This window comes from Peromyscus californicus, unplaced genomic scaffold (genome assembly GCF_007827085.1).
Source record: "Peromyscus californicus insignis strain IS unplaced genomic scaffold, ASM782708v3 Scaffold_5__1_contigs__length_169319896, whole genome shotgun sequence".
Taxonomy (NCBI): domain Eukaryota; kingdom Metazoa; phylum Chordata; class Mammalia; order Rodentia; family Cricetidae; genus Peromyscus; species Peromyscus californicus.
The window spans coordinates 2,964,094-2,976,570 of NW_026294573.1; the positions used below are offsets into that span (position 1 = coordinate 2,964,094).

General features: G+C 53.8%; 1 protein-coding gene across 2 annotated transcripts in view; it reads left to right on the top strand.

Annotated features, from left to right (window-relative positions):
* The first annotated feature begins 7,081 nt into the window (after positions 1 to 7,081).
* Ajap1 (adherens junctions associated protein 1) overlaps positions 7,082 to 12,477 on the top strand; it is a 114,696-nt gene continuing 109,300 nt past the window's right edge. The window contains exon 1 of one of the 2 annotated variants that reach the window (XM_052715047.1): positions 7,082 to 7,362. In XM_052715047.1, the coding sequence (XP_052571007.1) occupies positions 7,343 to 7,362 (20 nt within the window). In that variant the 5' untranslated portion in view covers positions 7,082 to 7,342. Of the gene's footprint in view, positions 7,363 to 8,744; positions 8,904 to 12,477 lie in introns of those variants that run through there. The other variant, XM_052715045.1, reaches the window with a different exon arrangement.

Consider the following 12,477-nt stretch of genomic DNA (forward strand, 5'->3'; position numbering starts at 1 on the left):
ACACACACACGTGCAAACACACACACTGTCACATACATACACACTGTCACACTAGTTAAAATGAATAAATGAGTATATAGAGTATGTGACTGCTGAGGAATAATTCTCTTGTACACTGTAAAGATTTGACACTCAAATTGATTTAATAAAACGCTGATTGGCCAGCAGCCAGGCAGGAAGCATAGGCAGGATGACCAAACTAAGGATGATGGGAAGAAGGGCAAAGAGAGGAGTGCTGTGGGATGTTCTGTATGGCAAATGTGTTGCTGATTAGTCAATAAATAAAACATTGATTGGCCATTGGCTAGGCAGGAAGTGTAGGCGGGACAAGGAGGAGAATAAAGCTGGGAAGTGGGAGGCTGAGTCAGAGAGACACTGCCAGCCACCATGATGAGAAACAGCATGTGAAGATGCCTGGTAAGCCACGAGCCATGTGACAAGGTATAGATTAATGGAAATGGATTAATTTAAGCTGTAAGAACAGTTAGCAAGAAGCCTGCCACGGCCATACAGTTTGTAACCAATATAAGTCTCTGTGTTTACTTGGTCGGGTCTGAGAGGCTGTGGGACTGGCAGGTGAGAGAGATTTGTCCTGACTGTGGGCCAGGCAGGAAAACTCAAGCTACAGAGGAGTCTCCAGCCAAACACAGAGGGAGCAGGATATGAACGTGCCATGCTAATAGAGGTACCACTATGTGGCAAAGTTTAATAGAAATATGGGTTAATTTAAACATAAGAGTTAGCTAATAACAAGCCTGAGCTATTGGCCAATCATTTATAATTCATATCCAGCCTCTGAGTCAGTTCTTTGGGACTTGGAGGTCATGGCAGAAAATGTCAATTTACAATGTGACTTTCCTACCAGGAACCTTGAGGTATAAAGGTCTGTGTCTGTTCCTTAACACTTGCAGGGAAACACTGGCCAGCCCTAACACGTTTGCACTGTATTAGGCCCAAAGCCATAGAAGACAGACTCAACTGTAGCTTGAACTTAGAAAACACTTATTTTCACCTATTCTATAGGGACTCTGGGGTCCATGTATAAGTCCATGATGCCTTGGCTCCAAGACGACTTCTCTTTTAGCTCTGGAGTCCTGGGCATGCAGCTTCTACCATCACTCAGACTCGGTAGCTCATGGTGACAATGTGGTTGGGATGTCTTCTGGATTCCACTTGCATTCCAGGCAGGAACTACAAGCTCTACCAGAAGTTGTGTCATGTAGCTGCTTACATCATACAAGGCAGACAAGGCATAGGGAAGGCTTGAAAATAGAAACTTTTAGGTGGGCACATTTTGTTTCCACTGGTCTACCATCACCATAGTTTTGCTACTAAGGAAGAAAAAGAGAATATGCCTGTGCCTGAATGATCAGATGACTGAATGATCAGCTTGTCCTATGCTTACTCAAGATCCACAAACATGTGCCACCAAGGCACAAACAAACACATGGCTCTCATAGGAGCCCAGCACCATGAGTGAAGTATGGGCCCATGTCTCTGCAGGGATGGCAGTACTGCACATAAGAAAGCAACACAACAGTCCTGGCAATGGCTGGGAGAGAGCCAAGTTCCTGTCTTGGCATGTGCTGCTGGCCTGGGTTTTTGCCTAATGGCACAGTCTGAGAGGGGAGTGGAGTAGGTCAGAGCCAGCCTCCCCTACTGTCCTCTACATGGTAATTTCAGAGCTCAGAACTGGATCACAGGGGCTGTTTCATTTACACGGATTCCAGAGAGACCCAGACCACATGCATCTGCACATGGTCATCCAGCCATGCTCAACATTGAGGTACAGCCTTCAATCTTAGCCCATGCTTCCCAACACTGCTGGTCATCCAGCCATGCTCAACATTGGGGTACAGCCTTCAATCTTATCCTCATGCTTCTCAACACTGCCTCTGATTATAACAGCTCCTTGGCCAGATGTCTGCAGCTGTCAGTCTGGGAAGAAGTGGTAGACCTGATGATTCATGTTTGGACAATTAGGCTGGTCATCCCTTGGACTATTGTGAAGTTGAGATTGTGTATAAGGCCTATCAGAAGAGTTGAGCTGACAGATTTAAGTGAACTTTAGGACCACTGGGATAAACTTCCTGGGTATACGTCCTTCCTAGGGCTGCCTGCAAGTGATAGATTGCCCTCCTTTCATGCATGTTCCGGAAACTGCTCCGCATCAAAGAACAGTGGCTCTGAAAAGGCGGTGCTCAAGGAAGTGGCTTTTCTGCTGAATTACTTTCTAGATTGGCAGAGAACAGCCCAGATGCCACTTGAGGCACTGCGTGGGAAGACAGACTCCGGCAATTACTGGTCAAGAAAGGGGCTGCAGAAGGGTTAGCTGCTCTTGGATGTGCCGAGAGCAGTTCTTGGCATGGCCTGAGCACCCACCAAATAGCAAAAATTGATGATGATGATGATGATGATGATGATGGTGGTGGTGGTGGTGGTGGTGGTGGTGGTGGTGGTGGTGGAGATAGTGATGATGGATACAATGATGATTATGGCAGAGATGATGGCAATGTTCATGGTGACATTAATGAAGATGAAGGTTATGATGTTGATGGAAATGGTATTGATCCTGATGAGTGTGGTTACAGTGATGATGGTAATGATGGTTATGATGATTTAACAATAATACTGATGTCAGTGAGGATGATGATAATGATGATGATGATAATAGTATTGAAGGTTATGGTGGTAGTGATGATGATGATGGTGGTGGTGGTGGTGATGGCAATGATGGACTTAAAGATGATGATGATGGTGGTGACAGTGAAGGTGTTGATTTCTATTGACTGATCACAATGTTCTCTTCCAGGTAGAGGCACAATTCCCATAGATGCATCTTCTGGTCATCTTGGAGTCAGATATGAACCACTCACTCCACAGATTAGCAGATGACTCTGTATGCCAGTGGTATAGTTGGGGACTTGCACCTGGGGCAGGTGCTAAGGTCGATCCGAATGGTTCCGGTGTTGAGATTCAAGGCTCTTTAGCCACAGCTGGAGAGGAAGAAGGTGAGCACACATACAAGAAACAGCTGTCTTCCTTCTCACACTCTGTTGAGTTCAGGGGCTGAGAAGGTGCAAATTCTCTTCTTGAAGGGTTGGCACTGAGGAGTGTGGGAGTATTGGGTGTCTGTCTGAAGAATTTCTGGCTCATCCTTTGTGAAGTTCATGTTTTCATACCTCATTGGCATATCAGCGCCCTGGTGGCATCAGCCTGGCCATGTGATTTGCCTCAGCCCATGAAATGTGGACGGAAGTGATCTTATCCATTCCCAGAAGACACTGTAGGACTATGGTTGGGCTCTGTTGATGTCTCTCATCATTTTCTGTCTATCTGGAGATGTTCATCAAAGGTCAGCTCCCAGGTCAGATCTTAGACGAATATGGCATGGAGCAGGGCTGTGTTGAATATGGACACCCGTGACCACAAGCAGGAACTCAGATCTGGCTGAGTCCATTACTGAATTCTGGGGGTGTTTTTTGATATAAGGAAATCCAGTCTCAGCTGGCTGGTGTGGTTTATGAACTGACTCAAGAGAGACACAGGCAGTACAAACTCAAAGCTGGGCTCACACTCTACTTCCCCTGCCTGGAGACAGAAGTCTTAGAGCTTCATGGGCTGCAACCAGATCTGATCCTCACCCCACACCTTGGCACTGGAGAAGCTTCTCTAACTGGGCCAAGTTTGTTCCCAGAGACCCTTACTCCACGGTCTTGTCTCCACACCTCAGGCTCCACAAACCCCTTGAGTACGTTCCCCTCCCAGTTAGTGTGAATGGCACTGATGAGACACTGGGCCACACAGAATCTCTCCTGCCAAGCCCTTTATGCTCTGCTTAAGTGTACTCAAGTGTCTTGTTACTCACACCCTAGGTTGTCCATCCCTTGCCTTCTTAATGGCTTAGTTAATGCCTATCCTGAGAACCTGGTGAAGGTTGGCATCCATTCCAGGACCTTCTCTAAGGCTCAGAGCATTCTGGGAAACTGGGGAGGGAGGGGCTTTTCCTCTAGTTTCTACCTCAGGTGGTCTCTGTGTCCTAATTATTTTTTGTCGTTCTCCTCACTATAATTGTCTCCCTCCTGGCTGGCCTGTGGTAGAGACTCCTGCTTCCATTCCACACTGCTTTATACTGATGCTGAGACACCTGGAAGCCTGGTAGAACAGACAGAACCACAACACAGGACAGAAATCTTAGATTTAGGGACTCATGACAGTTGGGAAGAGCAAGAATTACCTGGGTGCTGGAGCATCTTCCCCAAGGGGCTTCCTCAGCTCCCCAGATGGGGCTCCCCAGCCTGCGTCTACCCACCTAGGGACCACTCACTTTCTCTTCTCTCCAGCTTCAGGCTACTATCCCTCCCAACCTGGTAGTGCCAGGGAAATACTTTCTGATTGTGCCTCTTTGCAAGGCAGATGGGTCCTTTTTTCTGTCATTCTTTCCCATCTAAATAGAAAAGACACAGCTGTTGCCCAGAGATGCCTGAAAGCTGTACAACCAGGGGCATATTCCTGCTGGGACAGACTGGGTGTCCCCCTTTTCTCCTGCAGCAGGACTCAGAGCGCTGGGAGCTTCATCTTCTGCTCAGCTCCCATCAAGGGAGCATCTTTTCCCATCTCTGCATACAGCACATTGTGTCAGACAGGGCAGTAGAGTCCTAGCATTTCCTTTGCTGGCCCTGAGCTGCAAGCTGCCTGTCCTGCGAGCCATTTTGCTAGTGGGGATGTCTGTCATATTCACTCCCACCTCTGACAGGCTAGCCTGGCTCTGCCTGAGCTCAGCAGCAGGCAGCCTCACTTGGAGACAGCTGGGATGACAGGAACGATTCCCAAAGCCCCCAGCACTGAACTTCTCTGAGAAGGCAAGGTGACTTTTTTTTGGGGGGGGGGGGTTGCAAGGCAGAGGAGGTAGGGAAGACACCTGTGTGAACACTTTACGGAAACTTATAATGATTTTAATCAGCATTTTCCTTCCATTTAAAACCCCAAACTCAGCTACTTAATCAAATGTCATGCTTAAGACACATTTACCTCCTTGGGAGAAAAATGAACAACGGCAGCTCAATTTGGCTTTGGATGGGTTTTAAAAATAGTCAAGTCTGGGAAGGCCATTAGGTAAATGGCCTCAGAGAGCTTCAAGGAGGACCTCCTGCGGGGCTGTGGCTCCTTTGTTGAGAAACTGGGAAAGGGAGAGGTGAGGAGATGCTTAGCGGTTCCAGGCCCGGATGTCTGCCAGGCAGAAGGGAAACTGGCAGAAGCCACAAGAGGACCTGCACTTTGCACAGAGAGCCCAGTAAGGGGTCCTGTCTGCTCACTGAAGCTGGCAAGTGTGTGCCTATGGGTGGATGCACACATGTGTTTGCATCCATGTGCATACATGTATATGTCTGTGCATTAGGTGGAGTGACAACCCCCGCCCCCCAGACAGCTCTTAAGGACAGAAAAATAAACCAGTTAGCTACAGGACAGCCTTGAAATCTAGGGAACAGGTCACACATGGTGAGATGGAAGTTTTAATGTTTTCCCATCTGTAAAATAATCAGGGATTTTTTTTAAAATCAAGAGATAAAGAAAAACAAAGAAATAATACACAAGGGCTTGCCTTGGGGAGGTTTGGATGTGTGTTATCCTAGGGAAAGCTGAAGTTTCGTGCCCAAGTTCCAGGTTCTAAAGTTATATCAAGTCCTGGTGGGGGCTGAGGGTCCCTTCCCTTGCCTAAACAGAGAGGCCCGATTTTGTGTTACTGTGGTCGGTCCTTTTTCTTTTTCTGGAGAATTCTGCCATTTGCTTGCAGAAAACGCTTCTAGCCGTTGTCTTTTTTAGTCCAGCCCCTCCCTGTCAGGATAGTATCCATCAGGTCTGGAAACATGGGCAAGCGAATGTGATCTTGGCTTCGTTAACTCTCATGGAAGTCGAGCATTTCCCTGAGTCATGACTGTAGGTGGCCGACTGAGGGCTGAGTGGTACCTGTGCCATCAAATAGAAGCTACAGGCATTTTGTAGGCAACTGAGGTTGCAAGCGTCTCAGAGTGCATCTGGCTGTCGGTTTTATTGACAATTGGTAGTTGCTTATTTAATGTGTCAACAAGAACATGCATGTTTAAGTCGCACGCTGGCTTCATTAATCTGTTTCTGTGCACGTGCTGGGGATTGAACCCAGGGTCTCACCCAGGCTAAGCTGTACAGGCTCTTCATCTAGCTGCATCCCAACCCTGATTCATTAACCACTGAGAATACACTTCACTAACACCATAAGCTTAATGGGGATGCGCTTACCACATTCTCAGGGGGCAGTGGATCTTGTAAGGCTGGGAAGGGTCTGTAGAAGAAACCAGGTCAGAACCCCATTCCACCCCTCCCCCCAGCCACCTGGCTGTTAAGATGCCACCGGAAGGACTCCTCCGGCTGCTAGAAGGTCCTCCTTTGCAGCACTCCAGCTTTTCCCGCTAGGTGGCAGCAGTGCGGGCATCTCCTTCCTGGTTGGCAACTGGGTCCAGCTTGTTCTGCTAGGACCTCCCGGCCTCCTGGCTTTGTAAGATCATTTCTCCAAAACCCTTCAGGACCAGGATGGGAAGATGACCCCAAAGTCGCCAAACAATCAAAGTGCTGAGTCACCTGGGTGTCTCTGGACCACAGACTGGCACACAGCTAGTAACAGTTGCAGGTGTGCCCGGCCAACTCATTTAGTTCTAATTAAAACCTCCAGAGGGAAGCGACAGGAAACTGGTCTTATAGATGAGAAGACCACGAGTCAGAGAGGCTGTATAATACATCCAGGGCCCCAGGGCAGTGGCACCCCATACCCATGTCCAGGCTCATGCTACCATGTTGCTCTTTCCTTAGGTCCCTAAGAGGGAAAACAGAACCACCTGGTCCTGTCGAGTCTGGGTGGGGGGAATCTCCGGCTGCCAAATACCTTGGGCTGGAGGCTGGGGGATGGGCCTGCCTGGGGCTCACTGTGAGTCCCAGCCAGACTCTGTTGGCTCCTCCTCCTCCACCACCACCACCACCAGCAACCCTCCTAGGGAGGCCTCACCCTCTCAGAGGGGGCCGACTGCTGGGCTGAAACCACTGCACACAGCACTCTGCCAAGTCCGGGCTAGCTTCTCTTTACCCTCCTGATTTTGGCTCTCATGTCCATTCAGGAAGGCCACTGGCTGCAGCTCATTTCTAAGGCTCTTGAATGCATTTCTCCGCCCCGGTGTGTGGAGTTCAAAGCTGAGTTTTGTCCCGACAGTTCCTCAGGGACTCAGCAGCTCTGGCCTCCATGGGAGCCTCTGCCTCAGTGTCAAGTCTGTCAGAGAAAGAGGACCTCAGAGTGCCTGTCTTTCAATAACCGGCCATGCTGATACGACTAACCAGGTAAGGCACCGGGAAGTGCTGGATCCGGGAGTGGACAAGATTTCTGAGAGTCTGGGAGACCCAGGTTCCGAAATCTCTGGCTAAGAAGGCGGCAGTTGCCATAAAACTAGGAGGGAGAAGGACACTGGGCTGGAGACTAAATAACCGGGCGGAAACACGCTCCAACCGAACGCTGAAACTTCATCCGCCTGGACGGAGGCCAGCCCAGGTAGTGGGGAGGACTCCCCAGAGGGGAGGACCCTCCCCAGCCTCCCACAGCTTCTCGCGTCACCAGCGGCTTGCAGCTTCGCGGGAGGAAACTTTTCGTACAGCCCTAGCTCCCCGAACCCCACAAGAACGTCCCCTCCCCAAATCAGCCCTCCGCGTCCACTGGGCGTACTTAGAACCGGGTCCGAACCTCTTAACTGCTTCGCATGCCATCCTGTTACCGTGGCAACACCATCCGGCGGCGCCCGGCGGTCCAATCGGAGCCTGCGGCCTCTTTCGAGCCTTTCCCAAGGTGGAGACCGGGACGCGGCTAGGGATGGGGAAGGGGCGGGCCAGAATCCTGTCTCCGGCGCCACCCAGGCCACTCAGAGCCCAGGTCGCCAGTCCAGCTCCAGCGAGGTGGGCTGGCGAGCCGAGCCGGCCGGCCGGGTTGGGGGCTCCGACTCCAGGTTGAGGGGCGGGGAAGGAGGGTGACGTGAGCCGGGCCGGGCGGGCGGAGTTGGGACCCGCTCGCGGAGGCGGGGGCAAGCGCCCGGAGGCAGACGCGCAGAGGGAGGCGGCCAAGCGGCGCGGGCGGCTCTGCGGAGGGCGCGGTGGGCGCGGGCGGCGGGGCCCGGGATCCCCGCGCGCCTCCTCCGCGCGGCGCCGCCGCCGCGCGTCCCCACGCCCCGCGCTCCACGCGCCCTCGCCCCGCGCCTCCCCTGCCCGCCTCCTGCCAGCCTCCCGGCCTCGGCCGTCTGCAGAGCGAGCGCTCAGACGGAGCTCTCCGGCAACTTGATCTGTGGCGGAACCCGGGACGGAGCCCCCACCGGGATCTGGCGGCGGGTGGAGGCGACCCGCGTGGGCCAGAGGGGTGATCCTCTAAAGCCCCTCGGCCACGCTGATCACAGCCTCGCAGGTCCTTGCACGGTGCGTCGCACCACCGGCTTCGCTGCCTGCCGCCCCGGAGGGCGAAGCCGCGCTCCTCGGACCCTCGAGGCCGGTGACAGCTCCGGAGAGTGCCCGCATCGCCGCCGCCCGCGCCGTGTGACCTGCGGAGGGGGCCCTGAGACCCGGCGGGAGGATGTGCGCCCCCGCGGGCCGGCCCGCCTGAGCCATGCGCCCCCTCGGCGGCGGCGCGCCGGCCGGCATGGAGCCCCGCGCGGCCGCGCTCTGACTCGCTGTGCGCCCCGCGGCCGGCGGGCGGCGGGTGGCGGCGGCCCGAAGCCGGCGAGCGGCGCCACGGGACGGGAGCGAGCGGGCGCGGGCGCCGCGCAGATGGCCGGGGCAAGCAAGGTCTGAGGCTCGGCTCCCCGAAACGTGACCATGTGGATCCAACAGCTTTTAGGACTCAGGTGAGCGACCCGTCAGGAGGTAGGGTGCGTGGGGGTGCGTGGGTGCTGGGCTGGGCTGCTGCTCACTGTTGCAAACGAAGGCACCGCTTCTTGCTCCCTGAGGCGGCTCGCGTGGTGCACCCGAAGCCGCGCAGCGCGGCCGCCTGCTGCTGGTTCCTGCGGCCCGGCAGGGAGCTCCGCGAGTCTGGGGTCGCTTGCCCCAGTGACCTGGAAGCCAGGCGCGCCCTCAGCTCGGGACGCCAGCAGCGCAGTGTCCTGGCCCGTGGCCCCGGCGCGCCTCCTCTCGGGAGCCCGGCGCGAGTTGCGGGTCGTTGGGCGCGGCGGACTCGGGGGCCGGGCTGAAGCCGGAGCCGCTGGGGAGAGCTACCAGCCCTCCTAGTTCCGAGCCAGCTTTGCTACGGAGTTGGAGGAGCCCAGAACCCCAGAGCTGCTCTGCCAGCCCTTCTGTTGGTCTCTCGGGGCCCTGGGGGCCCTGAACAGGAGTGTTGTAGGAGCCTAGCTGCCGACCCAGCTGCTTTGGGGGTGACCTCCGGGCAGAAGGTCGCACGCAGCTGAGGGACAGCTGGGTCTGGAGAGCTTGGATTCTGGGGAGCGATAACAGGCAACCACCCTCGAACTACCTTTCACAGACACACGGGCACACAGGGCTTGTCTGTGTCTGGGACGTTAGGGCCAGCAGGAACTCAAGCCCAGCGCGGTTAAGGGGCCGGCCAGAAAGACCCTTCTCTGCAAACTTTGCCCACCCACTGAGTCACTCTGTTCTCTGGATCCTGCCCTGGGCAGCCTAGGGGTCTCTAGGATGCAGTTGCCCCTTTCGCAGGGCGGGGTGCCTACTACCCTTGCCCTCAAGTAAGGGGTCTTTGGCCAGAGCTGGTGCTCCTGGGTCGGGGGTGGGACTTAGGCTGAAACGACGCAGATGGAAGCAGAGAAAGGCTACTTGCGCTTCTCGTGTTTGTCCACTGGGATGCACTGCGCTCCCGTGTTGAGGATACAAGGGGTCGGTGGCTGCTGGAGCAGGCTGCCTCGGCAACCCCCACCAGCATGAAGCTAGGGAGAAAGTGGGGCCAAAGGAGGGAGGAACATGTGTGCGACCTGATTTTGAGAAGTCTGAAGGAGACTGGCATGCGACTGTTTTCTATCTGTCCTTGATTTACGAGTGGATTTGGTGCCTAGGAATAGATGCTGGTCGGCATCATCTAGTGAGGATTGTCACACGTCATTACTGGCGTTCCTTTTCCTGATGGCTGGGTTTGTTTGCGCTGTAGGTTTTAAGAGGTTAATCATCAGGCTGATCGGCTGAGTGTGGGGCGCTAGCTGGGCCTCAGTCCATCAGTGGACTGTGGTGAGATAAGTCTTAGACTCCCGCAGTTCTGGGGTGTGGACCAAAGAAAACAAGAACAGCTCTTCTGGCATGACCCCGATCTAGATGCCCCATCTGTCTGTCTGTCTGCCCTCTCTTCTGGTCCAGACTGTTCCAGAGCTCAGCTAGATCCCAGGGCTTCGAGGGCAACCCAGCGGATTCCCTCCCTGCCCAGAGGCAGCTTGAGCTCCTAGCTGCTTTGGGAGCTGCAGTCTGTCGATGGCTTGCTTGTTGGTGGCAACTTACCTGCACAAGTTGTTAGATTGAAAGGCTAGTACAATTTGATAAGGGGGAGAGAACAAACACCAGCAGAGAAACCTCCTTTGGGGCTCAAAATTCACTCGAACAGTTACCATAGCACCACGATCGCCATGCCAGGTTTTCAGAAATGCTTCTATTGATGATTTTGAAGTTTGACCTTTTAGGGTCCCTCCCCACCAGATGTTGACATGCAAGGTTTTCTACACATGCATCTCCCTTCCGCAGTCCGGGAAAGGCTGCTACCTTTCAGCAATCCCGATAGAGCTGGCTGAGGGTCTGTGGCAGGGGATCTAGGTGATTTTGTTTCCCTCTGGGCAGCCACGCCGAGCCTGAGCCAGGAGTTGTACTTCTGCTTTACAGCCCTTCATCCTTTCTTGCTAACTGCTTCCCATGGCTCCCTAGGTGAGCACTGGACGTCTTGCTGCCAAGCTGGGAGCCTGGTTGGGCCCAGGTGGCAGAGCAGCATTCATTTTGCCTGGGAAAAGGTGGTTCCCTGCAAGCCGAGGGAGGGGCTTCTTAGCTCCCACCCAGAAGAGTCAGGGTTGGTTACTTCTGTGATGAAGCCAAGCTGTACGTGGAGCCTTGATCCTTTAGGAGGCAGAAGCAGATGGAGTTGGATTTTTCTGCTTTTACATCTTTATGTATTTATTTGTTGGTGGGAGTTGTATCAGGCTTCCTTGGGTCCAGAGAAAGGCAATCCTTGAAGGAGACTTGGGGTTTGCTGTCCAGTCCCTGAGCAGCTCAGAGGATATGCTTTCTCAGCAGGCAGCCCAAGTTCCCAGGTCTGGCGCTGGTGGCTGGTTGCCTCTGAGGCTATGACCTGAGGAAACTTGGAGTAGCTGGGAGCAAGCACCCACAATGTTTGCTGGGTTGTGATCAGGACCAGGCAGACAGTCATAGACTCCACCCTGGCCATGTTCCTCAGCGTAGTTCCTGTCTCCCAAGCCTGAACTTTCGGCATCCTTTCTGCTCGGAAGGCCCCGAGTACGCATTCAGAACACAATTCACAGTTTTCTCAAGCCCTCCCAATGTGTGCTGTGTTGTGTCTGGGCTTCCCGGCAGGAATCCACGGGACTGGCTGTCACCAGCCCCAGCACGAAGTCCCCCAGCAGCTGGGACTGCGCAGCCAGGCTTTAGTGGATGGAGTCAATGCTTTGCCCGCAAACACTGGGCACAGGGTGAATGCTGGCTCACTCTCATTTCCAGCTGCTGCTACTGAATTGATTGCAACTGGAATCCATCTAGGGTCAGAGGCCATGACACTCATCTGGATAATAACGCTGGAATAAATGGTAAATTTAGGAGATAGTGGAGAGCTTCCAGCAACATCAGCACACCCCATCCCTCTCTATCATCCTTGGGCCAAGTGGAGGAGCTGGTAGTAGACATCCCTTCCGGGTCTGTCTCTATTTATTTATTTTATCCCCTGCTTCCTTCTCTTCTGTGCCTTGGGGAAAGGCGCAGGGCACACGGCCCATAAGCATCTCTACACCTCCCTGAGATGTCTGTCTACCTCTGGTCCCTGGAGACAGGACAGCTTGCTTATCCCTCTGTGTGCCTGCATTCTCCTAGCTGGGACCACTTGGGGGCAAGCTGCCTCCCACCCAGCCTCGAAGCCTCAGTGTCGTCTCTGACCCTGACAAAAGCAGGGCGTTTGCTAGACATGGCCCTGAGCGTTCTTTGGGAAAAACAGGAATGCCCAGAGCATGCCGTGGAAGCCTGGGTTCTTCCAGAGCCTACAGAGTTGGAACCCCAAGCTGTGGGTCTCCCGAACCTGGGGCTTTTCTCTAGGGGTTACGTGGGAGTCACATGGTTTTAATACACCATTACTAGGTTTGCTTCAAAGGGTTACAAGTCAGTAGAGACCAAACTGATGTAAAGATTAGCTGAGAAAGCCAAATATATCCCTGATCTAGATTCCAGTGTTTGAAGTCTGGCTGGAGAGGGTTTTGC